This window comes from Neolamprologus brichardi, chromosome 20 (assembly GCF_056152115.1).
Source record: "Neolamprologus brichardi isolate AB-2024 chromosome 20, ASM5615211v1, whole genome shotgun sequence".
In the NCBI taxonomy this organism is placed as follows: domain Eukaryota; kingdom Metazoa; phylum Chordata; class Actinopteri; order Cichliformes; family Cichlidae; genus Neolamprologus; species Neolamprologus brichardi.
In genome coordinates, this window is record NC_142123.1 from 419,245 (window position 1) to 435,396 (window position 16,152).

Sequence of the window (16,152 nt, forward strand, 5' to 3'; positions counted from 1 at the left end):
TGAGAGCATTCCTGAAACTAGTACTGAAATCGAATGTCATTTCTTTTTTTTAACAGAACTTCTAGCTACTTGAGGAAGTCTTTCAATTATTTTCCACCAATAGGAAACCCCCTATAAAGTGATAAAATGTGGCTATTGAATTCAGAAGTGATTGTCATGGGACAAATATTCTTTTGTGAAGTTTGGGGGTTTTATCTCCCTTGTGAGTTTAAGAGGTCACATGGTTTGCATCAGACTGCTTTATACCTGACCACCTGCTTTCACTTCTGCATAATGAAAACTGCTTCTTGTGTGAGCACAGTCATCCTCTTATAACCTGCGCTCTCACGATGCAGACTTCACGCGCTGTGGTAAGTGACTTTTCATTATATTCTGTTTGAAAGTCATGCTTCATTTTAGGAAGTCTGAACTCACAGTGTAAACATTTACGTACGTGTAAACCTCCTGATAAGGCTCTTTTAGATTTACGGTACTGTGCGTAAGTCTTGAGCCACCTCTTATTGTTTAAAACCGCGCTTGTACGAGTCAATCTTTTTTCTCTCTGAACTCTCTTAGACAAGCTTTCTTGTCATTTCAGTGATTTTCAGCCCAGTTCTTGTGTGATCTGGCATATCTCAGCCTTTTCTCCCTGCTTTCCTAACTAAAGAATGGCTACTTGACATCCCCGTATTTCTAAAGGGTTTGACTTTCAGACACTGCACCACTTCTTCTTTTGTCCAGTTCCTTTAAATGTTTTAAGGACACACAGAGATGGGTCAGTTTTTTACTTAATGGCTCTCAGAGAATCACCTCGTTGATGCAAAAATACTATTTTATACGTTTTCTTTGCCGTGAAATTGGTTCTTTGTTAAGTTGTCAGTTATGAATCTGTTACTTCATTGTCCTTGGAAGCAAAATGTAAAGAAATGAGGGGTTGTCCAAGACTTTTGCACTGGACTGTAGGATGCAGGTGGTGTTAATATTTTATTATGTATATTATATAGTATCCTCAAACTTTTTGTAAGCAACTGAATTTAATTTTGTTGACTTTTTTCAGGCTCTGGTGAAAAATATCCTCATCCTATGCCAGCTTTTTCCACTGGTGAAGACCATAAATACAAAATTTTTACCATGTGACACCAATCTGAATGAAACTGAAGTTGACTGCAGTGACAGACCACTCAAGTACGTCCCCTTCATTAAGGCTACATCTGTAGCTTACATAGATTTAAGCCGGACTAAGATAAACAGAGTATGGGTGCATGCTTTCACAGGTGTCCCAAATCTGCATACTCTAAAGTTATCAGGCAACTGTCAGCCGGGCAGTCTGAGAGCTCTGGAAGACAGGTCTTGCAGAGTGAAAATCTCCAGGTATGCTTTCAAGCCCCTGCTAACACTGAAACATCTGGATTTGTCAGGAAACAGTCTTGCCTACATACCATGGTTACCAGCGAGCCTGGAAGTCCTTCATCTAGAAAACAATCAGATCTTCAACATTATCTACCCTCTAAAGACTCCACATCTCGAAAAGCTCTTCCTTAGCAAGAACTGCTTTTATGCAAACCCGTGCAACCAGTCCTTTTACATCAGTGAAAAGGTTTTCCAAGAGCTCCCCAAACTCAAAAACCTCACATTAGGGTATAATAATTTGACAGCTATCCCTAAAGGACTGCCACTCTCACTGGAGAGTCTGGATTTAAGAGAGAATACAATCACAGAAGTCTTAGAAAAAGCATTTTTCAAAATGACTGCCCTGGAGGACTTAAATTTGGAGTGGAATTGCCAACGTTGTGACCATGCTGCAAGGCCCTGCTTTCCATGCCCACGTAATGAGTCTCTAAAGCTACATTCAAACTCCTTTTATTCTGAAAACAGCTCCATTACCATCCTAAGTTTGAGGGGAAACTCTCTGAAAACATTTCCAAAGGACCTTTTCAGACCATTGAAGAAACTGAAAGTATTGGACCTCTCTGACAACCTCCTCGCACATGCCATGCAAAATGGGACCTTCTTTAAAGAGCTAACAGGGGTCAAGTGGTTGAGCCTTATCTATAACTATGAACCACTGAAGACTTTTCCAGAACTTAATCTTTCCCCATATTTTAACAACATGTCTGATCTGCAATGTCTTCTTCTGAGTGGTAACTTTTTCCTAAAATTTTCTGATGAAAGCGTTGAAGTCCTCTCCAAGTTAAAAAGTCTAAGAGTTATAGAGCTGAGAATGAATTTCATTAACACTTTTAATATGACGTTTCTCAAACAGTTACCCTCTCTAACTTCTGTTGACCTCTCCCAGAACATGCTTAATTTCCTTGAGTGCAGCTCAATTTCACGACCTGGGATTGTGGATGTAAACCTGTATGCAGGCTCTCTTCATAATCAACCTCTCACTCTAATGGACAGAGACGTCACATCTAGAAACAGTGTATGGGAAACAGACCAATTAAATGCTTTGGAAATGTTAGAAGACGGTGTGACAGATATCCCAACACTATTGGGCTTCCAGCACCGAGCAGATGTTCTGGACAAAAGATTTCCAGTAATTACATCACTGTGGGACTTGAGAAATTTTCATTGCAAAGATAAGCTGACATTTGACCTGTCTCAGAATGATATTGTGTACCTTAACAAACATGTGGTTTCAGGCATGGAGAACGCCGTTTGTTTAGACCTTTCCTTCAATTACATGAACCAGGCACTGAGGGGTGGGGTGTTTGAAGGTATGACACATTTAGAGTTTCTTAATTTGTCTTACAATAGGCTTGATCTTTATTATAATGATGCTTTTGGGGAACTTAATTCATCTCTGAAGATATTAGATATCAGTAACAATGACTTTCATTTCAATATGAGGGGCATGGGCCATCGTTTTGAGTTCCTTGAAAATTTGAATCAATTGGAAGCTCTAAGTCTGGCAAACAATGCTATTGGGATGCGAATCAACCAAAGGCTGATCTGCAATTCTCTGAAGTACTTTGACTTCTCTGGAAATCACCTGAACATCATGTGGGACTCTGACAACAACAAGTACACTAATTTCTTCCAGAACCTGACAAACCTAACCTACCTGGACATCTCTAACAACCATTTAAAATCGCTCTCATCTGAAGTGCTGAGTAACCTCCCAAGTAGCCTTAGGGCTCTCATCGTCAGCAGCAATGCTCTAAACTATTTCCCATGGCTAAACATCTCTGCACTTACCAGTTTACGTTACCTGAAGCTGAATCACAACTTCCTTTACAAACTGCCAAATTATGCAGTAGTATTTGGAGTCAATTTTACCTTCCTGGACCTCAGTCACAATCGGCTCAGTTATATTCCTGAAGATTTCTTTAATAATGCAAAGTCCCTAAAACATTTGTATCTCAGTCACAATCAGATCAAAGAGCTGAACCGGGAGCATCTTCCTGTCCTCTTTAAAAATGGCACTCGCCTTGAGAATCTCACCCTGCATGCCAACCCCTTCAAATGTGACTGCAATACCTCCTGGCTCGCTGACTTCTTGAGTACTACACCGGTACACATTCCTTATCTGACCACAGATGTACGGTGTGAATTCCCAGAGTCTCTGCAGGGTGAGAGCATACTGTCCATGGACCAGCGTTCTTGCCAGGACATATATGGTAGTGTAGCCTTTGTTGCCTGTTCATTAATGACTCTGGTGTTTACTGTTCTTCCTTTACTGAAGCACCTCTACGGCTGGGATATGTGGTATTGCCTGCAAGTGCTCTGGGCTGGACACAAAGGCTACTCCCAGATAGCTGGGACCGATTCGCATTATCAATATGATGCCTTTGTGGTGTTTGACACCAGTAACCAGGCGGTGAGGGACTGGGTTTACAACGAGTTAACTGTCAATCTGGAGAACTCTGGTCACAGGAGATTTTGTCTGTGCTTAGAAGAAAGGGACTGGATTCCTGGGCTGTCATGTATAGAGAATCTTCATAATGCAGTACACAGGAGTGTGAAAACCGTTTTTGTGCTGTCCAGAGGTGTTGACGGAAATGTGAATGGTGTGATCCGCCAGGCCTTCTTCATGGTTCAACAGAGGCTTCTGGATGAGAAGGTAAAGCAGTAAAATCAGCCTGCATATTTTCACATATTTTGTGGCTGTAACTCACAATCCTAAAATTATCCCCAATTCTGTCTCGAAAAGGTGGACGTAGCTGTGCTGGTTCTGATGGATAAGATTTTTCCCAAACTGAAGTACCTTCAGCTGAGAAAACGGTTGTGCAGAAAGTCTGTGTTGTCATGGCCGCATCACCCATGTGCTCAACCCCTGTTCTGGAATCAAATGAGAATGGCGTTGTCATCAGATAACCTCAAATTTTATGACAACAACATGAGTGAAAGTTTTATATAACTTACTTTTACATGTTAGCAGAGACAATCATGATTACAAAGATCTTCATATCGCTAAATATTAACTTGACCTTCCATTAACATGCTGTCACATACATTTGGTTGGTGTTATAATTTTATTAACTCTTCCATATATATGTTGTATATATTGTTCTTATTCTTCTGTTGTTTTATTTAAAAATTGGTTTCTCTGGGACGTTATTTGTTGTTATTGTTATTATAATCATTTGGATGTATTAGCTTAAATTTTCTTGATTTTTTTAATTTATTTTCCTTTGGTCCAGTGGTTTACAACATCTGTATTTGTATTTGCAGAAAATAATATCAGCTTTCCTTTCCGTTATATTTTGTCAGACGGAAGAACTTTTGATTGTGTTTGTGTAGCACCTTAACCTGTAATTTACCCATTTTATTATATGTACTTTGCTCCACACGCTTAAAGTCATTGATTACTTTTTCTGCAATCACGATGCGTGGGCGACACAATGGCATATCTGCTATAGGCTTGCGTGAATGCGCACAATTTGGTGTATCAAATATTTGTCTTCAGACCACATTCACGTTTGGGTTGCAGCATTAACCAAAGCAACGATATAAGAGAGCTTGACTTGATTTCCCTTGAGTGGCTTGATTTCATAAATACCGGTGTTGTGCCAAAGTAGTTACCCCCGTCAAAAATTGTTTCCCCATTCACGGGAGCGCGCAAAGTAGGAGGAGCCACTTGCCCAGCTCCGTTCTGTACGCTACTTGTCACTGATCTGCAGTCGACGCAATAAAGAGTAAAAGCTGGAAAACAGCAGACTCGATGAATTTAATATTAGTTTCGTGACATTGTAATGTGCCGCGTGGAAGACAATTTACCTAAAACTGTACACTGAAATAACCTGCTGGGAATACTTTGTCTAGAAAAAGACTTTGATACTATAATACTGTAAAACCAGACGCGATCATGGAAACACGTCGCTCTCCAGGGAATTTACACTCGGTTTACACTTTGTAGCGAAGCTATCACGAATGAGTTTATTTGCAAAATCAATCACAGTATAACCAATAAGTACAGTAACTTTGGAGACGATGTCATATTCACAGCAAAAGTTATGGAGGGATACAGATTTTATCAGGCTGTGTGGCATCGGCTGCCAAAATGTGTGCCCCCCCCCCCATCTGTAATCCATATTGGCTTTGCTATCACAAAGGGTATATTTGCCAAATAAGTCACAGTATAACCAATAAGTACAGTAACTTTGGAGAAGATTTCTTCTTCACAGCAAAAGTTATGGAGGGATACAAAATTTATCAGGCTGTGTGGCATCGGCTGCCAAAATGTGTGCCCCCCCCATCTGTAATCCATATTGGCTTTGCTATCACAAAGGGTATATTTGCCAAATAAGTCACAGTATAACCAATAAGTACAGTAACTTTGGAGACGATGTCATATTCACAGCAAAAGTTATGGAGGGATACAAAATTTATCAGGCTGTGTGGCATCGGCTGCCAAAATGTGTGCCCCCCCCATCTGTAATCCATATTGGCTTTGCTATCACAAAGGGTATATTTGCCAAATAAGTCACAGTATAACCAATAAGTACAGTAACTTTGGAGACGATGTCATATTCACAGCAAAAGTTATGGAGGGATACAAAATTTATCAGGCTGTGTGGCATCGGCTGCCAAAATGTGTGCCCCCCCCATCTGTAATCCATATTGGCTTTGCTATCACAAAGGGTATATTTGCCAAATAAGTCACAGTATAACCAATAAGTACAGTAACTTTGGAGACGATGTCATATTCACAGCAAAAGTTATGGAGGGATACAAAATTTATCAGGCTGTGTGGCATCGGCTGCCAAAATGTGTGCCCCCCCCCCCATCTGTAATCCATATTGGCTTTGCTATCACAAAGGGTATATTTGCCAAATAAGTCACAGTATAACCAATAAGTACAGTAACTTTGGAGAGGATTTCTTCTTCACAGCAAAAGTTATGGAGGGATACAAAATTTATCAGGCTGTGTGGCATCGGCTGCCAAAATGTGTGCCCCCCCCATCTGTAATCCATATTGGCTTTGCTATCACAAAGGGTATATTTGCCAAATAAGTCACAGTATAACCAATAAGTACAGTAACTTTGGAGAGGATTTCTTCTTCACAGCAAAAGTTATGGAGGGATACAAAATTTATCAGGCTGTGTGGCATCGGCTGCCAAAATGTGTGCCCCCCCCATCTGTAATCCATATTGGCTTTGCTATCACAAAGGGTATATTTGCCAAATAAGTCACAGTATAACCAATAAGTACAGTAACTTTGGAGAGGATGTCATATTCACAGCAAAAGTTATGGAGGGATACAAAATTTATCAGGCTGTGTGGCATCGGCTGCCAAAATGTGTGCCCCCCCCATCTGTAATCCATATTGGCTTTGCTATCACAAAGGGTATATTTGCCAAATAAGTCACAGTATAACCAATAAGTACAGTAACTTTGGAGACGATGTCATATTCACAGCAAAAGTTATGGAGGGATACAAAATTTATCAGGCTGTGTGGCATCGGCTGCCAAAATGTGTGCCCCCCCCATCTGTAATCCATATTGGCTTTGCTATCACAAAGGGTATATTTGCCAAATAAGTCACAGTATAACCAATAAGTACAGTAACTTTGGAGAGGATTTCTTCTTCACAGCAAAAGTTATGGAGGGATACAGATTTTATCAGGCTGTGCGGCATCGGCTGCCAAAATGTGTGCCCCCCCCCCAATCTATAATGATGCACATTAGCAGAGTTTTTCTTTGTAAATAAATAAAATTTAAAACAACATTTAAATGTATATATTTATCGTCTTTGTAAGTAACAGGGCTTTTCAAAATTTTGCAAGTTATTTTTGGCCAACCTTTCGTAGGCCTACTCGACTCCGACATTGTAAAATTTTTCCAAAATCTCCGGTCACGTGGGTTTTCCTCATCAATTATGCAAATTAGCTCACATTGTGCCCACGAACCGAAAACCAGAGTGCCTCTGAGATTACTTTACTTTACAATTTGTTTTCGAAAATAACAAACACCACAAGAGGATGGAACCAGACGAGTACAAGATTTTGGTTGCATATAAACTGAAAGGCGAGTATCCAGCGCTTTTCACGAAGAAAGAGAAATTTCTTCTCCGAAGAAAAGCTGCTATTTACGACATTGAAGGTAATAACAGCAACTTCGTAGCGTTTATAAATGTCATCAATACATATATATTAACACATATACAATGGCATAATGTGTAGTCTTAATTTGCACTAACCGATTTAATTAGCTTGACCTTTCTTTGACCTAGTTAACCCCGGTTAATAGGCACATGGGCGTTTATTAAAGTAAAAGTTTTAAGGTTTGCTATTAAGTAGACAGCGTTAACTAAGAACTGTTTTTGTCCTTTTATAGCTTAACTACAATATATTACGTCGTAATTACTTTTGGAGTGGTATGTGCCACACCCTTTTAAGCAGGTGTACCCACTGTTATGTCTTTATGTCTTTAAATTACATATGTGGAAAATTACTGACAGCAGGAAATTTGGAATTAAACTACTTTGAATTGATATTTGTATTGAAAATAAATCCATGATATCTGAAGGCCATTAGTCATAATGACTTTACACATCCATCACTTTTTTTAGTATCAGTAATACAGTCTTGTGTGTGGCATAATCTTTTTGGTTTCTGAAGTAGTCATACTGTCATAAATATAGAGAACCAGTCCAATAGTCACCCCCAAATTATATCACATACATAATTGATTCATTACATTCAAGATGTATTGTCATGACTTTTACCACATATAGACCTGTCGTGGTTTAAACAGCTATAATTAACATTTCTATTTTCTTGTTTATGTTTAGGGGAGCAGCTGTTTTACTGGCGCTACAAAGGCACAGACAAAACCATAAAGACAACAGTAGTCTGTGGGGCTGATGAGGCAAATGCAATTTTTTCAGATTTTCATGCCAGTCCTACTGGGGCCCATTGCGGGCAAACAAAAACAAGAGAAGCCATTTCTAAGCGGTTCTACTGGCCAGGGATGTCAGTGGACATCAATAATTGGGTGGGTACTCCAAATCAAACTATGTAATTCGACTACAGCTAACTTATTTTAAGAGGAACACAGCAATGTTTCTGTAGCTCTCAAAATAAGTTATGTAAACCTTGATCCTCAACTCTTGTGTTTCTTATTGAATTGCTTTTATTTTTGATTAGGTTTCCCAGTGTGCACTTTGCCAGGCAAGTGCTGCAACGATTAAAAAACCAGCAGAATACATTCCGATAAAGGTTAGTCATCGACCATAGCAAATAATCACATTTAATCACACAATGTTTTCATTGCTTAGAAACCTACTGATTATATACTTGAAAAAATTATAACAGTAGACTAGCATTCTGTGTAATTTCAGTATTATTAACTTAATTATGATTTTCTTTTTAAGGTCTCTCAGCCATTTGAACTGGTTGGGATGGACCTTATTGGAAAACTTACTGAAACCAACAATGGACATCAATACATATGTGTTTTTATTGATTATTTTACAAAATGGCCACAAGCATACCCTTTAAAGTCAAAATCAGCCGGGGAAGTGACAAACTGTCTCATAAAATTTGTCCACCAGTTCGAAGCCCCGAAAAGGATTCTTACTGACCAAGGCAAAGAATTTGTCAATTCTGTAAGTACTTTAGTCTTTTGCAAAAATATGTGAACTCATATTTGAATAATTTTTTGAAAATGGTTAATTTTCTGGTCTTTATAAATCTGTTTTTGAGATATTAGTATGACAGCTGTTTATTTAAATTCTTATTTTAATGTGCTTATAGCCAGTGTATATAACTTTCTTTTGCAGCTCAACAAAAGGGTTTGCGGATTGTTAAAAATTAAAAGAAGCCTCTGCTCCCCCTATCACCCACAAACAAATGGGCTGGTGGAGAAAATGAATGGCACCATCCAGAGGTAAATTCTTGGAGTACATGTTATACATTTATGGGGGTTCCCTTCAAACAAAACATTAATGCATGACATTAAACTATTAAAAAATGTAAATGATCTTTCATATGACTGTCTTCTATGTGCTTTCATTGTCAGAGCCCTGTGTAAAGTCGTTGGCGACCAACCAGAAATGTGGGATGAGTATCTGGATGCTGTAATGTTTGGACTCAGAACTAAAAAACAAGTGACCACCAAATACTCACCTTATTACCTAATGTTTGGCAGAGAGGCTCGCTATCCTTCCGAAATCCCAGAAGAGTTCATGGTATGTCTTTTCGTCTGTGACAAACTACACGGAAATCCCACACAACAAAACTGTTTTAGTTTTCGAGGCGCAGGCAGATCAGTTTCAATGGATGCTATGTCACCGCCATAAAAGCACTACACCACTGAATATTTTTATGGATTGTTCCACCCCTCAATAACAGTTTTCTTCATGTCCAATCAATCCTAAGATACACTGAAGCTTTGCCAGAAATACACTGTGTCTTAAAAACTTACCAAAGACACTAAATGTAAATTTTTACTGTATTTCTCAGTTCTTTTATGTATTATCTGTGTATCTTACACAAATTATAATGATGATAGGCATGTCTTTTGATTCAAAGGTTGATGAGAGTGTGGAAGACATTGTGGGGCAGGAGGAGCTGTCGGAAGACATTCAAAAGCATCAAAAGCTGTTGGAACTGGTGAAGGACAATGTGGTCAAAGCTCAGGAAAAAACAAAGGGCAAAATAAAAATGATGAAGAGAGATGTTGTCTTCAAAGTTGGTGACAAAGTTTTAAGAGCTAACATAAGAAGCCAGCAGAGGAAAGGGGGGAAACTTGAAGCAAACTTTTTAGGCCCTTACATTATTACAGCAATCCAAGGTAAAAGTGCAGATCTTCAGGATTCCAATGGGACAATCATTCCAAAAGTAAATATTGACCAGCTAAAGTTAAGCAAAGACAGCATGCCAAGAGTGCCACACTGGGGTTTAAAGAAAACAGCAGCCACATTACTAACAGCACAACCAGGTCCAGCAGCACCACAAGCTGCAGCAGCACCAGCATCTGCTCTAGCTTCACAGGCTACAGCAGCACCAGTGGCGGTAGCACCACCACCTCCTCCTAGAGCTACACAGGCTACAGCACCAATGGCATCACTTACATCACTACCAGTTCAAACACAACATCCATCTCCAGTTCCACAAGGTATAGCAATAACGGTATCAGAACCAGAGTCAGGAGCAACAGCACAGAAAGAGAACGAACCACCAGAACCAGCCACAAGTGCTACAGCACCAGAACACGCTACAGCTCTACAAACCGAATCCAAAACAGCAGCAGACCCAGCCTCAAAGACCATAACAGCAGACCAGGCCTCACAGACCACAACAGCAGACCTGACCACAACAGCAGACCCAGCCTCAAAGAGCACACCAGCAGACCCAGCCTCACAGACGACAACGGCAGACCCGACCACAACAGCAGACCCATCCTCACAGACCACAGCTCCAAATGCTACAACCACACAAGCCTCAGCTCCACAGATTACAGCCCAGCAATCTACAGCACAAACCACAGAACCAACAGTTGCAGAGAAATGTAAATAAATATAATATTTTTTTATTTTTTCAAAAAGGACTTTTGTTCCTATGACAGTGTTTGTTTCAGTACTCTGTAGATCATGGCATAGCAAATTTTACACCTTTAAAAAGATTTTTTTAGGTATATTTCCTAACAGAATATTTAAATTTAACAATATGTTAATGCTTTAAAAAAAAAACCTTCGTGGGGCAAAACATTATAGAAAACTTGTAAAAGGATGTAAGCCACATGTGTAAAATTACACACATGAAAAAGTGAGTCCTTCAAAACTGAATCTTTCTTTTGTTGTTGTGTAACCCAGAATTGTCATGCTTGATATTGTACATCTGATGTACACTAAGAGTGAAAAGTTTGGACACACCTTCATTTTAATGTTGCTTCTTAATTTCCTTGTCTATTTTGTAGATTCATTGTTGATTAGAACTCGAGGCATCAAAACTATGAATGGACACATATGGAGCACTAACCCTAACACAAATGATGTAGTAAACCAAAAAGTATGAAAGAACCAAAAATATTTTTATATCTTAGATTCTTCAAATTAGCCACCCTTTGCTTTGATCACTGCTTTGCACACTCTAGGCCTTCTGTCAGTGAGCTTCATGGGGTAGTCACCTAAGATGATTGTCACTGCATGAAAAGCATGAACACACAGAAAAACACTGAATGGGAAGGTGTGTCCCTAATTTTGACTAGTAGTGTATGTTCTTCATTTTCTTCTTTTCTAAAATTGCTGTCATATATGCTGCTAGTGACATAGAATGCCCACTACAAGAAGTATATTAATGTTGTGATGATGACTTCCTGCCAGCAACAGTTCGAAAGATCAAATACTCTTTAAGACGCTGCTTTTAACAGCCCAGAAATTGGCACTCTATTTTAAAGATAATAAAACTAGTTTTGGAGGAGAAAAATAACATTTTTCCAGAAACGGTTATGTAATAGTAAAGGCCACAGGTGCAAGCCTTGAGCCTGAGTATTTTAAAATATATTCATGTAGCTTCAACTAAACATAATTTTAAAAAATTGTTGTAATAGGTGTTTCTGCTGGAAAAAAGATTTGATAGGGGCAAGAGCATTTCTATTGCTATGTATTTAAATTTATTTTCTTTTATTAATATGAATTTATTTAAATTTCTTTATAGAACATTGTAAGTGTAACTTTACCCCCAAATAAAAGCAAATTTAAGTGCTCTTTTTTTCTACAAAATACAATGTTAAACCATGTGCCCATTTTATCAGCGTCTTAAAAGTATTTACCCTGAAACACGTCTTTTGTCAAACAACTACATAAGAAATTATGCATTTTAAATTTTGATTTACATTTAGTCCTGCTGACTTCTCTTTTTCTCATTACTTTTTGTAGATATAATGGATGCCTGGGCTGGAAAGAGTCCTCACGTTCTACTCTCCAAAATTGGTGCTTACAAATTATTCTACTGGGATATCCAACAAATTGGTCCGGACATGGAGTTGGAAAGTGAGGTACAGTGATCTTTACTGACAACAATGCAACTATCAGTGTTTTATTCCTTGACAACAGTTAAAAAATGTTTACATTTTGTATTCACAGTCTATTAATGCATATCTTGCGATCATGGTGAGACAATGCAATCGTCATAATTCAGCAAAAGCAGCATTCATTGATTCATTTTCAATGACTGCCATTTGGAAGAGAAAAGCTCCAAGACTCAAGGTAGGTATCTCTAGAAAGAATCTTGTCTGTATTGTTTAAGTACCTCGGATCATATAATTTTTTTGTACACATTCCAATCAATGCTTGATTTGAGATTTGCAAACATTTGGGCTAATATCTCTTTTGAAATCTTCAACACTGCTTCATCTCTTTTTACCTTTTTATTCTCAAGTGATTCATACGTCACTGTTAAAGAGGCTTAAGAAAGCATTAAACATTATTCTGCAGATGGTACAAGGATCACATTGAAAATGATTGAAAATGAACTCCATGTCCAAAAAAAAATCCTTAGAAAGACCTTTATTAGTCTTGGAGGAAGTAATGTGCAAAACCACTTATAAAAAATATAAGATAGTCCAGCTTCTTGCACACGTTAAAGAAATGAGGGGTGAATCATGGCTGTCGCAGAGTACTTTATAATTGGATGATATATAATATATCATAAATTGCTTTAATAAAAAAGGACTCTAAACAACATGTTATTGCATTTCTTTTTTTTTATGTCTGAAGTTAATATTTTTATTCTTTTGTTTCAATTTAAGATCAAACCCATGGAGCATGAAGTCATTCTGGGAATTGTAAATGAACACCATCACTGGACATTAGTGGTAAAAAAAATAATTGCATTTACAATATTCATCAAATCAGTTTTATAAGACAAATGCATGGCATGCAGATAATCTTAAGTCTTGAATTATTACATGTAATTCTCCACATAATTTTACTGTAGGTCATTTACCCACAAGAAAAGAAGTCACTGTATCTTGATCCACTCGGAGAAACTAAACAAGGTATCCAAAATTGTTTGGAATCAACAAGGTAAGGATAAATGTTGAAATTTATTTTGACCCTTTATTAAACTCTTTGTTGCTGTTGTTATTTTTGTGTTTATTATGACAATTATAAGTATGATGTCAATCAAAAATTTTTTTTTAAAAAAATTGGTACTCACAATTAAAAAACTAGCAGCAACAGGTTTAAATTTTTGTGTTGGCCTTCTGATATTGTGGTGTTATGGGTTAATTTTGCCTTTAAAGAGAAGTCTCCCCATGTTTCAATGTTTATTTGAGGACCTGATGTCTGTATGAGATGATGTTTTTACATTAGAAAATATAGCACGGGGAGAATAGTGCTTAGTAGTTGCATAAAGTGTTGCGGAGGTTTAGCACTAAAACATCAGACAAATGTCTAAAATAAATTCACATAGGTTATACATGTGTGAATTTCATCTTTGCTCCTCCTCCACATCTCTTCAAAGTGTACTGTGTAAGTGATTGATTTCTATATCATGGGCAGAAACGGGAAAAAAGGACAAGAAATTGTCCACGGAAATGCGTTGTAGACTTTTAAAAAGTAATGATTTTAACAAAACAGTGTGGTCAGTGTTCTTAACTTGATGTTCAACAGACACTTAAGCTTTCCATACTGTTCACCTTTTTGTGTCACCAAAATTTTAAAACATGTTGTTTTTATTGTACTTGTCTTTCAGGGCATTCATGCGAAAAAAAGGATGCAACGTCTCAAGATGGACTTGTGACACAGTCAAACACCCAAAACAAGTGGACGCTACCTCATGTGGAGTCTTTGCATTGAAAGTACGAGTCTTAACCGTAATACATACATATATACGAGAATATTGGAAATGTTGTGTTGTAATAAATGTTAATGACAGGAAAAGGAATATAAGATAATTACACAATAAAAGATAGAAATTGATTCACAGAAAACAAATTACTATAAAATAACATTTACGATATTAGCCTATTTAGTCATCTTAGAATCTCTGTTTCAGTTTGCTGAAAAGATCTTGCGAAAAGAGTCAATAGACTTTCCGTCTACAAAAAAGGCCATAAACACACACAGGCTGCAAATTGCTACCACTCTCCTCCTAGAGACAGGTAACTCATTTTCCACCATTCAATGTTCTCACATCATGAATATTTTCATCATGATGGCTGTAGAAACAAACCATATTGTTGTTTGAATGAAGTAATAAGTGCAGTAGGTAGTATACTCTATGTGCTATTTTTTCACTTTTTAAAACAGATGACTTGACAAACATCTGTCATTTCTGCGGGGAAGAAGAGCATGAAACTGACAACAAATGGGTAATGACATCAAGAAAGACTGCTGACTGTTATGATCAATTCCCATAAATGAAATTTTAACATTGGGATTTGTAATTATTTATTTTTTTACAGATTCAGTGTGAGATGTGTTTGCGGTGGTTCCACCAGCTCTGCGTGAAAAGCCCACCACCAGAAGATGTGTTTATTTGTTTTGCTTGTACATAGTTGACACTAAAGGTCCAGAGCTAGTGTTCTTATGGCACACATTGTTGAGAACACATATCTACATATATAGATTTAGATGTTAAATTAAGAAGTCTAAAAAAAGCAAATGGTCTCCAAAGTTACTGTAGTTATTAGTTATACTGTGATTTATTTTGCAAATAAACTCTTTCGTGATAGCAACGCCAAGGTGCATTATTGATGGGGGGGGACACACATTTTGGCAGCCGATGCCACACAGCCTGATAAATTTTGTATCCCTCCATAACTTTTGCTGTGAATATGACATCGTCTCCAAAGTTACTGTACTTATTGGTTATACTGTGACTTATTTGGCAAATATACCCTTTGTGATAGCAAAGCCAATATGGATTACAGATGGGGGGGGCACACATTTTGGCAGCCGATGCCACACAGCCTGATAAATTTTGTATCCCTCCATAACTTTTGCTGTGAAGAAGAAATCCTCTCCAAAGTTACTGTACTTATTGGTTATACTGTGACTTATTTGGCAAATATACCCTTTGTGATAGCAAAGCCAATATGGATTACAGATGGGGGGGGGGGCACACATTTTGGCAGCCGATGCCACACAGCCTGATAAATTTTGTATCCCTCCATAACTTTTGCTGTGAATATGACATCGTCTCCAAAGTTACTGTACTTATTGGTTATACTGTGACTTATTTGGCAAATATACCCTTTGTGATAGCAAAGCCAATATGGATTACAGATGGGGGGGGCACACATTTTGGCAGCCGATGCCACACAGCCTGATAAATTTTGTATCCCTCCATAACTTTTGCTGTGAATATGACATCCTCTCCAAAGTTACTGTACTTATTGGTTATACTGTGACTTATTTGGCAAATATACCCTTTGTGATAGCAAAGCCAATATGGATTACAGATGGGGGGGGCACACATTTTGGCAGCCGATGCCACACAGCCTGATAAATTTTGTATCCCTCCATAACTTTTGCTGTGAAGAAGAAATCCTCTCCAAAGTTACTGTACTTATTGGTTATACTGTGACTTATTTGGCAAATATACCCTTTGTGATAGCAAAGCCAATATGGATTACAGATGGGGGGGGGGGCACACATTTTGGCAGCCGATGCCACACAGCCTGATAAATTTTGTATCCCTCCATAACTTTTGCTGTGAAGAAGAAATCCTCTCCAAAGTTACTGTACTTATTGGTTATACTGTGACTTATTTGGC

General features: G+C 38.0%; 2 protein-coding genes across 2 annotated transcripts; both read left to right on the forward strand.

The window, feature by feature from the left end:
• The first annotated feature begins 15 nt into the window (after positions 1–15).
• Positions 16–4,765, forward strand: tlr9 (toll-like receptor 9). The gene is made up of 3 exons (XM_006785704.3): positions 16–350; positions 1,037–4,045; positions 4,136–4,765. The coding sequence occupies exons 1-3, from the start codon at positions 330–332 to the stop codon at positions 4,340–4,342; spliced, it is 3,237 nt and encodes a 1,078-aa protein (XP_006785767.1). The 5' UTR covers positions 16–329; the 3' UTR covers positions 4,343–4,765.
• A 2,642-nt stretch (positions 4,766–7,407) lies between these two features.
• LOC148096876 (uncharacterized) lies at positions 7,408–14,932 on the forward strand. The gene is made up of 15 exons (XM_087834170.1): positions 7,408–7,528; positions 8,220–8,422; positions 8,575–8,646; positions 8,802–9,035; positions 9,210–9,316; positions 9,449–9,617; positions 9,961–10,939; positions 12,309–12,427; positions 12,516–12,638; positions 13,181–13,246; positions 13,369–13,457; positions 14,128–14,233; positions 14,431–14,536; positions 14,685–14,746; positions 14,840–14,932. The coding sequence occupies exons 1-15, from the start codon at positions 7,408–7,410 to the stop codon at positions 14,930–14,932; spliced, it is 2,649 nt and encodes an 882-aa protein (XP_087690296.1).
• Positions 14,933–16,152: the final 1,220 nt, after the last annotated feature.

Excerpts from the sequence above, each read along its gene's own strand:
- tlr9 (XM_006785704.3), top strand. The coding sequence starts at position 330 with ATGCAGACTTCACGCGCTGTG. Across the intron at positions 351-1,036 it reads TGCAGACTTCACGCGCTGTG|GCTCTGGTGAAAAATATCCT; the intron begins GTAAGTGACTTT and ends GACTTTTTTCAG. Across the intron at positions 4,046-4,135 it reads AGAGGCTTCTGGATGAGAAG|GTGGACGTAGCTGTGCTGGT; the intron begins GTAAAGCAGTAA and ends TGTCTCGAAAAG.
- LOC148096876 (XM_087834170.1), top strand. The coding sequence starts at position 7,408 with ATGGAACCAGACGAGTACAAGATTTTGGTTGCATATAAACTGAAAGGC. Across the intron at positions 12,428-12,515 it reads ACATGGAGTTGGAAAGTGAG|TCTATTAATGCATATCTTGC; the intron begins GTACAGTGATCT and ends TTGTATTCACAG. Across the intron at positions 14,537-14,684 it reads CACTCTCCTCCTAGAGACAG|ATGACTTGACAAACATCTGT; the intron begins GTAACTCATTTT and ends TTTTTAAAACAG.